We start from the raw sequence: 18015 nt of genomic DNA, 5'->3' as shown, positions 1-18015 counted from the left end.
GGGTGGTTACTGCCTGCTCATTTTCCAAAGCTGACTTAACCAATATCCTTTTTTTATGTCCTACATCTCATCCTCACTCTCTACTAGGTCATGCCTTCATAAATTTTATTCTCTCCCATTCACTTTTTCCAGTAAATTAAACTTCTGGTCTTTGCCTGAGCACGGACTGGAACTTGGTTCCCTGGTTATAGGGGTCCACAGGCCCCCATACGTAGATCTTCAACTTCTCTTTTTCCCCATATAGTCACTCATATTCCAGGATTATTCCAGGTCCTCCATATAGCCGTCATTTTCCAGGGTTACTGCAGGTCAACCTGTTGTTCGCACTGGGTGTTTTGCAAAACTTACCCATCTACCCCCATCTGAAAAAAGTTACATTTTGTTGTCTCCTGATGACCTCCTTGCCATTCTCTGTCAATGTTTTAGACCCTTTCCTATTTTTACAACCACTGCAACAAGGTCTCAGTGTGTAAAGGAGATAATGTGTCAGTTATCTACCTTTTACAGGAAACCTCTCATGTTTCAAAAAACATTCAGCTTTATAATGCTTTAAAATTTGATAAGACTCCTTACACTTTATAAAGATCTGCTTTGGTACTTGCAAGATGATAGAAAATATACACACTGGTTTCTGGCAAAAAGCTCCTGAAACCCTCATAATTTCCTAAGTGATAAGAACACCAGGAGCATCTTTTGTTCGAATATTAGGCCTGTGACTTTGGTCCCTGACACAGGGCTCCTGAAACTCATAATTCATGGGTGACAGAAGCATCTTTGGTTCTAATGATACAACTCTCAGTGAGGGCTGGTCACCAAAAACACCAACCCATGATTAGAAGGTTGGATTTTTCAGCCCTGCCCCACTAATGTCCTGAGAAGGAAGAAGGACTTAAAAATGGAATGGCTGATCAAGCCTCCATTAAATCCCAAGAGCACAGAGTCCAGAGAGCTACTGGGATAACATGTGCAGGTGCTGGGAGAGTGGCAACCCCGGGACAGAGCATGGAAGCTCCACACCCCTTCCCAGATACTCTGCCCTACAATCCTCTTCCATCTGGACGTTCCTCTGGATCCTTCACATCCTTTAATAAGATGGTCAACCCACATGTTTTGCTAAGTTCCGTGAGCCACTCTAGCAATCACACCCAAAGAGGGGCTCGCTGGAACCTCCAATCTGCAGCCCATAGATCTACAGTTGGTCAGAGGCACAAGTGACAGTTTTGGACTAGCGGCTGAAGTTGTGGGAAATGGGGGAGAGGGTCCTGTGAGACTGACCCCTCCCCCTGTGGTATCTCACACTACCTCCAGGTAGACCATATCAGGAGTTCAAGTGGGGGGCACCCAGCCGGTGTCACAGAGAACGCTTGTGGCAGGAAAACTTACATTTGCTGACCAGACGTGTCAGAGTATGAGTGTTTTACTATATGAGGAATAAAAGAGACACACGGGGAAGAAATACACAGTAGGGAAGAACTGGGTTTTTTCCCCTTCATAGAAAGGAAAAGACTGCGAGTCTTTCTTTTTAGTACTTTAACCTGTTTATTCTTCCAGACGAAATTGGATTTCGTCTGCTAACTGCCTGCCCTCCACTGCTGGACTACAACGTACCAGTGCACACACATGTACACCACACCAGTTTTCACCATAAATTACACATACGTCTTTAAGGGTCACCATGAAAAAACGAGGAACAGGATGCACAGGCATTCTTCTACATTTTGCTAATAACAGACTTTCCCAAAGGACACATGCAAACAGTTTCCTTAAAAAGCTCACTCTCACTAGCTTTCCCTAACCTGAGGAATATTAAAGTACTTGAGATCCCCTTAAAGAGATTTTTTAAATTAATAATATTCCCACTTGTGATTTCATAGAACGTAGACAACATCTTCACTGCAATTTAACATCCAATGTAGCTTCTTAGTATTCCACTACGGCTGACAGGGACTGTTTCATCTTCTATGAATGTGTTGATTATCCAGCCTTACATCAGCGTGGTTAGAGTGAAATCGTCCCCCAGGGGTTGATGCACTCTCAGCTTACAGATAAAATTATTGTTCCAGGCCCACAGGACTGACGCCAAAACCATGGGAATGTTATGAATTTACTGACAGAAATGCCACTCTGTCCTGTCTCCTGGCAGCCAACCTTCTGTGGCATCTTAACGTCTCTTCCACTTTCCGATTTTGAGACAATACACTCACACACACACCAGTCACTGAAGAGCCACTGGTTGTCGGGCTCTGCGGAAGGTAAAGAGCCAGTCAGCTTCCGGCCCTCACTGAGCTCACGACTACCAGAGGAAACAAAACGTATCGGGGGGCCACACCGTGTTGTGTTAAATGCTCACGGATTGTGCGACAACATAAAAGAGGAAAACAACAAACATGTACTCCAACCTGAAAGGATCACCTCCGCTGAGTGTTAAGAGCACCTAGGAAAGAGGCAACATGAGAAGAGGGAAGAGAAAGGGCTTTCTAGGTCAGAGGGCGGGCATCTCTGGGCAGGGTCAGGGTGGTACAGAACAGAAATAACAAAGCTCAGACACGAAGACCACAAAGGGCACTTTGCCCAATCCTGAAGAGTTCTGGGTCTCTCGAAAGCTAGGACTGCACGTAGGGAGTGTGACAGGCACAGAATCAGGTGTTGGGAGGATCCCGCTGGTGGCAGCATACGGAGGACTAAACGAGGCACAGAAGACTGGAGACGACCTGAAGGTGGGGGTCCCCCGCCGGAAGCGCTGCAGTAACCGGGCAAGCAGGGATGAGGGCCTGAACTAAGCAATGAGCCGAGCTGGAACAGTGGTTCTCAGCTGAGCGGATTCTGCATTCCCGTCCTCACACCTGAGGAGGTCGTGCTGCAGTGGAACCAGTAGAAGCCTCGGACGCCACTCACCACCGCCCCAGCCACAGGCAACCCTCCCTCTCCACAGCCTCCACATGAAGAACGATCCAGCCCCGAATGCCAACGGCGCCAGCACCGAGGAGCCCTGGCACAGAAAAAATTCAAGACCTATGGAGAAGTTTTAGGAGATGCACCTTGTAGTGACCGCGTGCAGACGGTGAGGAAGAAGAGGGGTAAAGGAGCGTGCACAGGCTTCTGCCTGGGGGAGTCTGCGTCCACGATGGGTCCGAAAAGACAAGGGGTTTTCCTGGATGTCACAGTATCTTAGTTGGCACACAGTGGCTTGGACTGTAACCGATACCTGGCCCAGAGATGCAGACTGGGAAATGGAAGAGCAGGAGGAGCCGCGCTGGGAGTCACCTGTCGTAAAGGGACGAGGATGCGGCCCGAAGAGTGAGAACGCTCTTCCGAACAGACGCCCAGAGCACACCAGGAGGGAGGGAAAATCCACTCCGAGATAATCATCATTTTGTAACCTCAGCTTACACATGTGAAGAATTTGATTTGGAAAGTACTGACCTCCCGAAGAACTACTTTTAAGGTCTATGCGTCTCCGTTATTCCAATGCTCCGAACTGTTTCAGAACTCTGTGGTATGAAGAGTAGAAGCTCTCCGAACTGACCTTCCCCCCGATCCAAGTGTCCTATTACCTCTGAAGCCTGAGATGGATCACAGTGCAGCCCAGCATGTCTGCTCTTATCAAACAGTGTGCTTATGAAGAGCCATTTTTATTTGTTCCGGGCAGTTATAATTACTGTTATTACGTAACTTAATAAAATATTAATAAACCAATTAAGATAAAAGCTCAAAGAGAAAAGTTTCTATGAAAGTTAACACTTTGGAAATATATAAAACCTTCCCCTAACTCAGTAACCAGGGTCAGAAATATTAATCACATAATTAACAAGAACTGTTAGGCCCAGGATGAGCCTGCAGAACTAGCTGGTTAGGCATTCAAGCGGTTGGTTCTGGGCTGTGAAGCTGTCTCTGCCATACATGTAAGCTCCGGGACCCCACTGCTAGTTACTTACAGCAAGATTAGACTCTCCAACTATGAAACAGTAGAAATACCGTTTCAACCTAGGGTTGTTTTGTAATTCAATAAGGTGTTTGCTCACCCGGCAGTGGTAATGCAGTTGACTTTGAACACCACAGGTTCAAACTACACAGGTCCACTTCTACGCATTTTGTTTTGTTGATAAACAGCGTACTGCTGTCGATGTATTTTCTCTTTCTTATGATTTTCTTAATAACATTCTTTTCTCTAGCTTACTTTAAGAATACACTATACAATATACCCAGTGTATAGATATGCACACAGCATATACACAGTATAATACTGTAGACAGTCTACCGTCATAGACAAAATACACGCTAATTGTTTATGTTATCAGTGGGCTTCTGGTCAACAGCAGGCTATCTGTAGTTAAGTTTTTGGGGAGTTAAAAGTTATACGCAGATTTCTGATTGTGCAAGGGGTCAGCATCCCTAAGGCCCACGCTGTTCAAGGGTTATATGTATCATGTTTCGATCATTCCCTGGGAAATTTTTAGAGAAATTTAAATAAGTGACTCCTTCGAAAGAGGACCTTAGGTTTGGGATAACTTTCATATTACAGTTGCATTTTATAGCCACTCTCATTTGTCCCATGAAATTCTAAACAGAAGTTTGAAAAGACCTACTTCTATCTTTGGTCTTAGTCCTAATGGCAAAAATCTGTGGTGAAACCCAGTCATTAAAAAAAGAGCACATCGGCAGGGAGCCTGCCTCCCCTCTCTCTGTGCCTGCCTCTCTGCCTACTTGTGATTTCTGTCTGTCAAATAAATAAAATCTTTAAAAAAAAAAAAAAAGCACATGACAGAACCCAGCAAGACTAGACCCATTCTGAAGGCCACGGACTCAAGCCTGTTTGTTATCTCTTGGGGCATGCACTGCTTTGAGAGGACTCCACACTAACTGGGATACAGTCTAAAGGAAATTATACAACATAACTGTAACCTTTATGAATATTTGGTACCGTAAAGTTACCAGAGAACAGCTATAAGTACTCAGGTTCATGTATAAGATTCTAATAATCACTGAGGAACTTACCTAGATTTATCCAAATTCCACCTGGCTTGAGTATTTTCCATATTGTGTCAATATAATCAATGACATTGTGAGCTGTGTCTATGAAGAAACAGGTAGCAATACAGTCCCAGGTATCTATTCAAGGAAAACCACATTACTACATTCATTATGTTAGGTTGCCTTTTCTTTTAATTACTTCTACAAATGTTAGCTCTTACAGATTATGAATATTTCATTTAACCAGAAGAACAGAAGCTAAATTCTTCCAGTCAACACCGAAGTTAGGGTAACCCAACAATCATTTACGAGATGCTTTGCAGTTCATGAAAGTTTTTACTAATAATTTGATAATCAACTTGGAAACCATTCTGATAGCCTATATAACTAGGTATCTTTACCAAATGTAACTGTAAGAGTTTTGTTTGTAAATCTACTCAATGTCTAGCCTTCATTTCAAATGGGTTAAGATGAAGTAATTGTCATTTGAATTTTAAACTGCTTTAAGCCACTGTTGACCACCAATTCTGGCAAGTTTCAGGAAGGACACATGCACTTGTTGCCAAGTGACAAAGAAATGGCATAAAAATACTTAAAACTATTCACCAGTATTTCAGATAATCACCAGTGGAACAGGGGAACGAGGCTGTCAAGTGTCCCGTGGAGGCCGTGACTAGGCCCAGGGACAGAGGCTAGATTCTACAAATCTCAGCGCGGTGAAGGCACTGATCCCACCGAGGATGACCTTCATCATCTGCTCTCCCAAGCCCTGCTGCAGAACAACGTCACCTGTACTCGCCTAAGTGATGTCTTCCATTATGTCACCTCTCTCTTGAGAACTAGCTCTCTGGCCTATCCCCAGCACCTAACATTTCCCATCTCTCTCTTTCTACCTTTGGAATACAGGTTTTCAATGTCAGAGTTCAGGGAAAAATAAACAAAAGCTTGACTATCTCATTACTCCCCTGTTCAAGTCCCTCCAATGGCTTCCCACTTCTCTGAGTACAATCAAAGTCGGCCTCACCAGATCCTCCCCGATCTGATCTCCCACTGCGCCATTGCTCATTTCACCCCAGCCAAAGTGGCCTCTTGCTTTTCCTCCAGCAGAACAAGCACCCTCCCAACCCTAAATCCACCTGCCCTCGCCACTGCTTCTATCTGCAACATCTCCCCCCAAATAGCTAATGGTTTGCCTCTTCACTTTTTTGAGGTACTCTGCTCAACATTTTTTTTTGAAAGTCTGCTTAGGGAGCCTTCCCTGGTAACTCCATAAACAACAGCCTCTCCCCAGTCACTCTGTACCCCCGTCACCCTGCCTTAGCACTCCTCCTTACATGACCAAATTTGTTATTGCCCCTCTCTCCCTATTGGAACAGATTCCCTGTGACTGGGAGCTTTGCTTTGTTCACTACTCTCTTTCCCATATCTAGAACATACCTGGGACTTAGGTGCTCCAATAAATATTTGTTGAATGAATGATCTTTCTCACCTCTTAGGATACTATTTTTCTTCTTCCTTTTACCTCCAATCCACTCCCCGACCACCCCTCTCTCCATTACCATCTCCCTTTCTCTAATGCTAGCTGAAACTTCAACAGTTTTTCAAGGTGAAGTCCCAACTTGATAGTCTGATTGTAAAGGTCTTCCACAGTCTAGAACCAACCTACCTTTTCTAGCCATATCTCCCATTAAACTAGCAAACCAACCTCTCCTTCCCTCCCAGTCAGGCTGTCCCACCATCCCTGATTACCTTATTCATTTGTATCTTCCTACCTCTGCCTTCCTATTTTTTTTTTTTTAACATTTTTATTTATTTGACAGAGAGAAGAGAGCGAGTGCGCACAAGCAAGGGGAACAGCAGAGGGAGAGGGAGAAGCAGGCTCTCAGCTGAGCAGGGGGCCCAATGCGGGACTTGATCCCAGGATCATGGAAGAGTGACCTGAGTCAAAGGCAGACACTTAACTGACTGAGCCCCCCAGGTGCCCCTTCCTCCCTATTCTTGAAGTCACAGCCTTCTCTCTACAAAAGTCTCCTTTCCCACACTAATCTACTTTTACCGTTACTGTATTCCTTACTCATGAACTTTTTTCACATGTTGTCTTATATTAATAGACCCAGGAGAGTCTACATTTCTTAATGGTGGGATCTTGTATTTTGTATTTCCCATCATTTCCTTATACAGAACTTTGAAAATATCCTAACTTGTCAATGAATGACCAATGCTTTGATTTAGTATAAAATCAGCTCATTAAATTTAGATTAAAGAACAAAAACTTTTAAATGCTTGTTTTGGACTTACTGCATTCTGAGTAGATCTCCTGAAAATCTCCTGCTGTCATAGAAAAATTAGAACCAGGAGGAAGACTGTGGGGATCAACATCAGGGAAAAAGATGGGTCGAATCTGATCAGCTGACCTCCGGTTATTGCTAAACTGATGGATCCAGGGATAAAGCTTATATTTATTAATTTCAGAACATCTGCAAAATATGAGCACAAAATTCAGTGTTAACTAAATATTTTACCAAGAAAGTCTACTTTAAATACTAAAATATAATCTGATTGAGGATTTACTTATATAATTCATTAATACCTAAGGTGTTACCACTATACCCCAACCAATTATCTGAAAATGCACATACAGATGTAGATGAGTAACCAATAGTGAATTAAAAGACAGGAAAAAAAATTAAAGTAAATTCAGAGATATAAATGTGTTGTTCATTCACATTTTTAAAAATGTATTTCCAAACCTCAAACTCAAGTAAAAAACAGGCCAACCTTTTCTCAAACAAGTGGTATGGGTTATGTTTGCTACCCAACTATTCTAATTCTCTCCATTTTAACTTCTTACCATTCCCTAACCCATACTGGACAACATATTATTTAAACAAAGCAGCTAGTTATTTTTTTCCAATGCCCCTCTTCTGGCTTTAAAAATAACAACTCTTTTCCACTGGTTTCTAAAAGAGGCCACAGAAATTCTAAGAGATGTTTCCAACTCAGTCATATGAGCATATATGGCCATCCTATCAGAATTTGATTACGGGAAAAAGTTATGATTGCTACACTGAACTTACTCCACTAAAGAAACAAAGGGGTGAAGAAGTTTAAGGAAAAATGAGAAAATACTCCTTGGATCATCCAAAGTCTTGAAATTCTGCACAGGGAGCATTTCAGTTTTGTGGGATGTCCCATGGTTTTCTAAAAAGTCACTTACCCATCCCATTTCAACATTCTGCTAACTAAGAACTAATTAAAAAGTGGTAATTTGTATAAGCAACTTGATTTTAATTTAAGAAACACTTATGATACATATCATAATTAAACACTATGTATTTATCTTCAAATTCAGAATTGTTCAAAAATAGGTAAGTCAATCTGATTCTGAGAAATTACTATTTCCAGCAAAAAGTAAATTAAATACCTGTTGAGTACAAAGTTGGAAGAAAAGAGCATAAAAAAACTCCATTCATTTCCTTGACAAGCATAACCTAGCATAGCTACTTCCCAGGCCAGTCTTCCTAGTCCAGCACCAGGTACCAGAATATTTACTTTAGAAGGATCCCTGAAATGAAATAAGGCAATTATGTCCAACCCCTCAAAGAAAAAGGAAAAAAAAGGCAAAATCCACATTAACGACTAGAAACTTAGATATTCAGTAAGAATAAGCTCACTCAAAATTGACTTTTTAAAACTGAGAAATACTTCTAAATATAAATGAAAAATAAGGGTAGGAGGAATTATCATATGTTTAAATATCGGATGAGGGTTTTATGCTCTAAATGCTTTTCGGGGAAAAAAAGGAGTCGCCTTGTATCTAAAGACTTATCAAGACACTCATACTCCTATCGTAGCTGTCACTTGAAAAACTATCTCAAGAAGACAAATTATCCCAAAGGGAACCCATTAACACACAAAGATTGAACAAAATTATTTTATCATAAGACAGTGAAACAAAACGTTATTTCTAAATTCTATAACTAATACAGTAGTTTGTGTGATTAAATAGATGAAATATATGTAGATTTTTAATGGGTTAGTTATAGCTTTAAGATCCTGTATATTTTAGCTGGCAAAAGAATTTGGAAAGAAGATATTCTCAAGGGGAAAATGAGGAATTGCCTTCTAACCGAGCATAAATAATGGCAAGTACATCACACCAAACCACAAAATCACAACCCAACTGCTCTCACTTATTAGTATCATACTACAGAAACAAATTCTCTTCACTGTAAGATCCACCATCCATTTTCAAATGGCTAAAACGCCTCAGCAAAGCAAAGGACTTTCTCAGAAATTCCAGCCAATCAATACAATCCTAAGGAAACCAAAATAGTATTCATATAGAAACCAAAAGCAAACGTATATAATCAGCTGTCATCATGTCAATTAAAAAAAAAAACTTCACTATTATCTGCATTCTCCAAATTTAACTCATAAGTCAACAATTTCCAAACCTTCCCATGTATAATTCTCTTTTTTAATCTTTATACTACATGGCCTTTAAGTTTGATGTGCTCCAAACAGCAGCAGGGCTTTTTACTAGTGGCCCATACAGTAAACCTCTACCATTTCCCACTCTGAAATGAAGAACCAAACAGAACTAAGGGGCATTTGAAAATTGAGTCTATAAATACAGTAACATGGGAATTTGTCCCAGGTCATCCATCTGAACTGCATGTTATCTGAATAAAAACCTTCACAAATTCTATTTAATTTTATTGTTAAATTTTATATATACAGTAAGATATAATGCAAAATTTGTTAGAAGTGACTTCTGATAAATAGGCTTATTATGATTAGGAGACATTCTTTAACACTTGATGTGAGGAAACTGATGCCAACCTGCCATATAAAATGTTTTCTTCTCATTTCTGATTACAATGTTTGTGTGTGAACACTTTAATTTTTAACTGACTTACTTGATTAAATTTCTCATGAAGAGAATGGGTAACATCCTCCCATGTGGTTTAGACCTACCTGTATCATTTATCTAACAAGTATATAAAGCGTATACATATTTTTAGTATTCGAATTTGAAAAGCTACTGGCCACACCCTATGCCACCCTTTCGGTGACAGACCTGCCACTGTGGGACCCCAGCCGGGGCCTCTCTCTCCTCTTCTACTCCCTATCAGACCCACCAAAACCCGTACTCTCCCAGAATTACCTCTTTTCTTTTCTCAGTTCCCATTTTCCCAATCAAAACATGCATTTTTTGCATGTGGTTGTGCTCCCCTTAGATTTAGAAAAGATTTAAAAAAGGGGGGGGCAAAGTAATGCAACAAGAGTAAATGGATTTAGAAGTAAACTCATAGAGTACTTAAATCATTATAAAATATAATCACTAACAATGTTTGGATGGCTGATAAGCTGAGTAGAACAAGAATTTTGAAATTATGCTAACCTAAGGCAAAGTTGTGTTAATACTAGTACTGACAATTTTTTTTTGGTCAACTTATGGAAAGTTAACTTGATGACTACCACTACCAAATTCTCCGTACCCAAACAGGCCCAGAGAACTCTCTATCCCCACCTTGTGGACGAAAGTGCTGTATACAACTGCTATTAAAACGCTGTCATCAAGCTGAAGAAGGCAGACTGTATCAAAGCCCTTGATTAGTAAGAGTTAACAAAGATTATGATCTATCAATCACCTACATTATGACAAAAGGATTTTTGTGGACATACAAAAGGAGACACATTAAAACAAACGCCACAAAATTGGAAAAAAAGAAAAAGAAAAACTCAAGCAATGAATGAGCAAGATGGAGAGAATTTTTCCCTATGTTTTTGTTCTTGGACTTTTTTTCATTAAGTCGTTTTTGAGGGACAGTAACAGCATAATGGAAAATCCCTCTAATTATAGTGAGTATAAAACTAAAGCATTTTAATAGGCAGTTTCTGCTATGACTGCATGTTAACTCTAGGGCATTTCTATAAAGGTATTTCTGTGGAAAATAAGGGAAATAAAGTCTACAGATAGACCTTTAGTGTGATGGGACTGTACACTCGGCTAAAACTTAGAAAACCAGGAATAGAGGCATATAATATGGGGCTCAATGGTGCCACTGGAGATTCTTAGCAAAAATAAGTAAGCAAAAAGTTTACCTAGTTATTAAGGTCCAAATATGGAGAAGCAGTGTATCTACTACAAATGTGAAATCCCTGATAACAGCAGGAACAATTTCGACAGTTTATTCCAGACAAGCAAGAAGGAGGAGAGTACACCTATACGGACAGAACGTGGAGCTCCTGTGTATCTAGAGAACGTGGGCCGGGCTGGTATCACCGCTCTTTGCTCCAAAGATTACCAGCAGGAAATGTTCCTGAGAGAGGCTTCTCTATTGGACATGGAAGGGTTTTTGCATTGCAGATGGAGATTAGCAAGTTCCAACACACAAAATACTCTCTCTTGAGTCAACATGCTGACACTTAGCTGACCCCTGGCAGTTTGGCGTGTGCACACTTTCAAGCCCTCCAAGTGCTCAGTTCTATCCAAATCCCAGCAGTTCTCTGTTCAATACAGGAAAAGCCACTCACCACTTAGGGCTACTGAACACGTAAAATGTGACTAGTCTAATGTGATGTGAGTGCAAAACAGATGACAGATTTCAGTATAAAAAGGGAATGTAAAATACTTTCTTAACAATGTCATATACTGATTTTATACTGAAACAGTATTTCAGATACACTGGGTTATTAAAGTATATTATTAATTTCACCTGTGGCTTTTTATGTGACTATGAGAAAATTTAAAATAACATATATGGCTTGCATTATATTTCTGTCGACCAGTGCTGATCCACACAGGGAAACAGTAAAAACACAATTCTGAGCAAAAGTCAATTGTGAAATGACATCACAACCATTCTATGAATTTTTACAATATAAAAAACAAAGTGTTTTGTTTAAAGGTATATAAACATGTAGTTATTATAGGAAGGTAAGGTTAGAGTAATAACTTCGTATTAGTTGTTATCTCTGGAAAAAGAGAATATACTCAGCGTGTTTTACAGGGCACGGTTTAAACTGTATCTGTAATCTTTCTTTTTTTTTTTTTTTTTTTTTTTATTTTATTTATTTATTTGACAGAGAGAGACCACAAGCAGACAGAGAGGCAGGCAGAGAGAGAGAGAGGGAAGCAGGCTCGCTGCCGAGCAGAGAGCCCGATGTGGGACTCGATCCCAGGACCCTGAGATCATGACCTGAGCCGAAGGCAGCGGCTTAACCCACTGAGCCACCCAGGCGCCCCTGTAATCTTTCTTTTAAAAAATTTATCAAAAAAAACTCACACAAACAAAACCAAACCCTGAATGAAGTAAGTATGGCAAAATTTCAAGGATTAACAGAGCTAGGTGTTGAAATATTTTTTATTCAAAGCAGTGAATGGGGGTTGCTTGGGTGGCTCAGTCTGTTAAATGTCTGCTCAGATCTTGATCCTGGGGGTCTGGGATGGAGCCCTACATCGGGCTCCCTCCTCAACGGGGAGTCTGCTTCTCCCTCTCCCTCTGCCTCTCCACCCTGCTCATGCTCTCTCTCAAATAAATAAATAAAAATTTTCCTTAAAAAGGTAGAAAATGGGGGCGCCTGGGTGGCTCAGTGGGTTAAAGCCTCTGCCTTCGGCTCAGATCATGGTCCCAGGGTCCTGGGATCAAGCCCCACATTGGGCTCTCTGCTCCCCAGGAAGCCTGCTTCCTCCTCTCTCTCTCTGCCTGCCTCTCTGCCTAGTTGTGATTTCTGTCAAATAAATAAAATATTTTTTAAAAAAAAGGTAGAATATGGGTTAGAAATCCCATTAGTGCCTAGTCCCTTCAAAAATATCCCAGTTTACCTCTTAATTAACTCTCAACAAAGCACTCCCATTATCAAACAACTTCTCAGCAATTCCTTAATCTTTTAGACTTCTATACACCCACAAAAACTCAGTTTAAATTATCACCTTATCTATGATGTTTTCCCCAAATATCTCAGGCAAAGCTTGGACTCACTTCTCAATCATTTCAGCACGTCATACCTCTGCTATAGTTTACATACAAAGTTTTTCTATGACTCACAGGCCAGGGACCTATTTTTGTAAATAAGGCTTTACTGGAATATAGTCATGCGCATACACAAATTGTCTATGGCTGTGTCCCACAAAAACAGAGGGTCGTACCCAGAGACTACTCTGCCTGAACAGCCTAAAATATTTGCTGGCTGGCCCTTTAAGAAAAAGTTGGCTATCCCTGATTTAATGCATCTTGAACATCTTTCCTATTTGTACACAGAGCTTCCTTATCTGTTTTAGGACTGAATCAATATTCCACTACATGACTATACCATACTGTATCCAAAGCTTCTAATTAAGGACATTTAGATTTTTTCCCAATCTTTTGTTATTATAATGTTAAAATCTTTGGCACAAATGATCTTCCACATGCAGGAATCATAGAAAGCTTCCGCAAAATGATTTCCAAGAGTCAAAAGATACGCATTTAAATTCTGTTAGCTATTACCAAGTTGTCTTCCAAAAGATTTTACTGATTTATTCTTCCTTCAGCAAGCTATGTTTCCTCATCCCTTTAGTTAAGCTATGTAACTTTTAAACTTTGCAATGTAAAAAGTGAAAAATGGCATCTCAGTGTGGTTTTCACATTTACATATTCTTATGAGGTTGAGGATCTGGTATTTCTTTTTCTGTGAACTGTCTAGTTACACTATTTTCCACTGAGTTATTACTCTAGATTTATAAGCACTTGAAATCCTGAACCTTAAGAGCTTAAGATTTTATTTGAAAGATCTGAAATAAATATTTGTTTTGGGCTAAGAGGGCTTTCAGGATGAGGGATAAATCTAAATTTTCAGTCTCTATTCTTGCATTACTTGGCAATCTACATTTCTTCCATTTTCTCTTTTTAAATGGTTTCTTTTAGCTAAGAGAATCCGTTCATAAATTACGATTTATATTCTTTACTGTAGGTAGACAAAAAAATGCTTCTTTAAAGCTTACCATATAGTTTCCTAATGTCCAACTATATGAAAGAAGAACTATATTCAACTGGCCAACCATACAGCTGTTTCGTTTTGGAGGGAAATGCGAAGACACGATCGATTTTTCTCCCACACACAAAGTATCACTTCATTTTCTTCTAAAATGGGGTGGGTTAATGAAATTACAATATAAAAATATAGTCCCAACAGTTTTCAGGACTCAAGAGAATATGGTTCTACATGGCTGTGATTTCACTTCAAGTAGGACTCAAGCTTAAGAATCTCCTTCCTTATGTGGTCCATATACACAATGGAGTATTATGCCTCCATCAGAAAGGATGAATACCCAACTTTTGTAGCAATATGGACGGGACTGGAAGAAATTATGCTGAGCGAAATAAGTCAAGCAGAGAGAGTCAAGTATCATATGGTCTCACTTATTTGTGGAGCATAACAAATAACATGGAAGACATGGGGAGATGGAGAGGAGAGGGAGTTGAGGGAAACTGGAAGGGGAGATGAACCATGAGAGACTATGGACTCTGAAAAACAACCAGAGGGGTATGAAGGGGTGGCGGGGGGGGGGGGGGGGGGTTGAGGAACCAGGTGGTGGGTAATAGGGAGGGCACGTACTGCATGGAGCACTGGGTGTGATGCCAAAACAATGAACACTGTTATACTGTAAATAAACAAATAAAAATAAATTAAAAAAAAAAGAATCTCCTTCCTTAGCAAACTATAAACTTTATAGCACAAAATTTTAAAATTCAAATGGTAACACAATTAGTCACTTGAAAAAGTGAAACTCTCAATACATACTGTTCAGGCCATCAAATGAAAAGCTAGTGTGCATATATTCATATTTGAGAAACAGGTTTAAACTTTGAGTTCATACTTCAAGAAAAATTATACTGCTAATTTCAATGAACTGCTCACTAAAGTACAGTCCTAATCTATTTAAAACCAAAACAGACCAGAGGCTAGTAACTACCGAAATGATTGGCATTCAGCACAATTAAAATAACATTTCCTTAATTAGCCAACAGACCGCAATACAGATGTCAATCTGTGGCTTCAAAGCCACTTGTGCTTGCAAACTCAGGCACTTAAAAACTCTAAGTAGGGGCGCACGGGTGTGAGTGGCCCAGTCAGTACAGCATCCAATTCTCTATCTCAGCGTCATGAGTTCAAGCCCCACAGTGGGCGTGGAACCTATTTAAGAAAACTGAAAAGCAGAATAAAGTAAAACTCTAAGAGACAAATTGGACCAACTAATAAGACAAGTGTGTTTTCACAGGAAAAAATATTTTAATGCTCACAGGTATAGTTACTTCTACACATATTTAAGGATTCTTTCTTTTATAGACAGCTCAATTAGAAAAGGCCTTCACTGAAATTTCAAAAAGAACAAACACAAGCTGACATAAATGTAGGTCAAATCCAGCCAAGTGTAAAGACGTCAAATTCTCATATGCTTTACTGTGGCATAAACAGGATCCTGGAAACTTATCTGAGACTCAAAGTTGACCAGGATTTTCCTAAAAATCAACTTGGATACTGAAGGGCTATAATTAATGTCCCTTTTTTAGGACTAGAGGTTTACTTCTTTATGGCAAAATTATTTAACCTGGACACGGACTTTACTGTTTCATTAGCTTTATTTTTTTTTAAGTTTTTTGATAGCTCATCCTATCAACTATAAGGAAACCAGTATAAATTTAAAAAGTGAAACAACATAGGAAGAGATAATGAAATTTTTCCATTGTGCCCAAGAACAGCACACAAAAAAACAGTTTGACTGATATCTTGGCACACTTCATTTGAAGTTTATCTGCCTATCTACTCTTACAATATTGATTATTTTCATGGAAGGGAAATGGGTGACTGAGTAACAGTTTTAGGAAAGCGACTTTAGGGGCGCCTGGGTGACTCAGTGGGTTAAAGCCTCTGCCTTCGGCTCAGGTTATGATCCCAGGGTCCTGGGATCGAGCCCCGCATAGGGCTCTCTGCTCAGTGGCGAGCCTGCTTCCTTCTCTCTCTCTTCCTGCCTCTCTGCCTACTTGTGATCTATCTGTCAGATAAATAAATTTAAAAAAAAAAATATATATATATATATATAAAAAAGGAAAGCGACTTTAAATCTTGTGAAGTTTTAAAAATTTTCAACACTGTGGGGGTGCCTCGGTGACTCAGTAGGTTAAGCCTCTGCCTTTGGCTCAGGTCATGATCTCAGGGTCCTGGGATTGAGCCCCACATCGGGCTCACTGCTCAGCAGGGAGCCTGCTTCCTCCTCTCTCTCTGCCTGCCTCTCTGCCTACTTGTGATCTCTTTCTCTCTGTCAAATAAATAAATAAAATATTTTTAAAAAATATTAAAAATTTTCAACACTGTAATATGCTTTACCTAATCAAAAAAATTAGTATTTTTTTTTATTTTAAAATAACCTAGGGGCACCTGGGTTGCTCAGTCGATTATACATCTGCCTTCAGCTCAGGTCATGATCCCAGGGTCTTGGGATTAACTCCCGCATGGGGCTCCTTGCATGGCGGGAGCCTGCTTCTCCCACTCCCTCTGCCGCATCCCCTGCTTGTGCTCGCTCTCTTGTCAAATAAATAAGTAAAAATATTTTTTAAAAAATTAAGTAAAATAAAATAACCTATTAAATTCATTGAGTTAGTTCTTTCTTCACCAGTCCACATTCTATCTGTCGGTAACAATAATAATAAAATAGTAGTTAGATAACAGTAAAACAATACTCTGTGTCAGTTCACTAAATACTTTTAACAATAGCACGCATGCCCTTTGGTACAGTTGACATTGTTATGCTGTTTGGACACCATGGTAATATACATGATTCAATGATCATGATTCAATGTATAGGAACAAAGTCATGTTGAAGGTGGTAGAAATAAAGCTAACAAGCATTTGGCATTCAGCCCTTCAAATACATGCAAACTTTTGTACATTCCAATTATAATGTCTTACTTCATAACCTACTTCTCAAAAACAGAAATATTTTGAATTCTGAGAAAGACCTGGACTTTATGTTTACAGAAGCTATTCAACTATTATCTATTATTTTTAGAGCACAGCACTGAATATATACATTGACAGAGAGTACCAACTAGAAATTTTAAGACTGTTAACATCCTACAATATAACATATCCCACAATATATCAACATTTATAAAAGTTCATAATAATTATATCATAATTCTAAGAGCTGTAGAATATTTAATGTAGGACTATTGATAAAAAGACTAACCTGTAGCATTCATTAAAGTAAACGCAGGGAGCCTTTAAAAACTGTGTGATTTTTAGCTATTCACTCCAACTAAAGCCTACAGTTTTCAAAAGAAGCATTATTGAGGAAGGCTTCATATCCTAAAGAAAAATTAAAAGCGTATTTTAACATTCCCACCTCAATATCCCATCGTTAAAGAGACAAAGATGTCTCCCAACAAAGAAAAGTCCTGAACAGATGGTTTCAGAGGTAAATTATATTAAATATTTAATGATGAATGAACATCAATTATTCTCAAACTCCCAAAAAATTAAAGAACACTTCCTATAACTCATTCTATGAGGCCAACATTATCCGAAAATCAGATAACATCCCAGAAAAAGAAAATTCACAAGAATTTTCACAAAAGAAAAAGAGAACAGATTAATAATACTCTTTATACAGGTATAAAAATCCTTAACAAAATATTAGCAGACTGAATCCAACAACACATTAAAAGGATTATTCACCATGACTGAAAGGAATTTATGCAAGGAATGCAAGGGTGGTTCAACAAAATAAAGTCAATCAATGTAATATATCACATTAATCGAACAAAGGAAAGAAACATGATCATTTCACTTGACACAGAAAAGACATTTTCTTTTCTTGATAAAAATGCTCATGACACTAGAAACAGAGGGAAATTTCTTTCTTTTTTTTTTAAGATCTTTATTTATTTGACAGAGAGAGACACAGTGAGAGAAGGAACACAAGCAAGGGGATTGGGAGAGGAAGGAGCAGGCTTCCCACTGAGCAGGGAGCCTGATGCTGGGCTGGATCCCAGG

At 39.4% G+C, this 18015-nt stretch overlaps 1 protein-coding gene across 1 annotated transcript in view; it reads right to left on the bottom strand.

The window, feature by feature from the left end:
* Window positions 1-18015, bottom strand: part of CARNMT1 (carnosine N-methyltransferase 1) — a 40062-nt gene that overhangs the window by 4719 nt on the left and 17328 nt on the right. The window contains exons 4-6 of the mRNA XM_046022210.1: window positions 8396-8536; window positions 7270-7448; window positions 4996-5109 (exon numbers count right to left, since the gene is read on the bottom strand). Of these exons, the coding sequence (XP_045878166.1) occupies window positions 4996-5109; window positions 7270-7448; window positions 8396-8536 (434 nt within the window). The remainder of the gene's footprint in view (window positions 1-4995; window positions 5110-7269; window positions 7449-8395; window positions 8537-18015) is intronic.

Source organism: Meles meles, chromosome 11 (genome assembly GCF_922984935.1).
Source record: "Meles meles chromosome 11, mMelMel3.1 paternal haplotype, whole genome shotgun sequence".
NCBI classification, from domain to species: Eukaryota; Metazoa; Chordata; class Mammalia; order Carnivora; family Mustelidae; genus Meles; species Meles meles.
The sequence above is the reverse complement of the archived record's forward strand: the minus strand, read 5'-3'. Positions and strand labels throughout refer to the sequence as shown.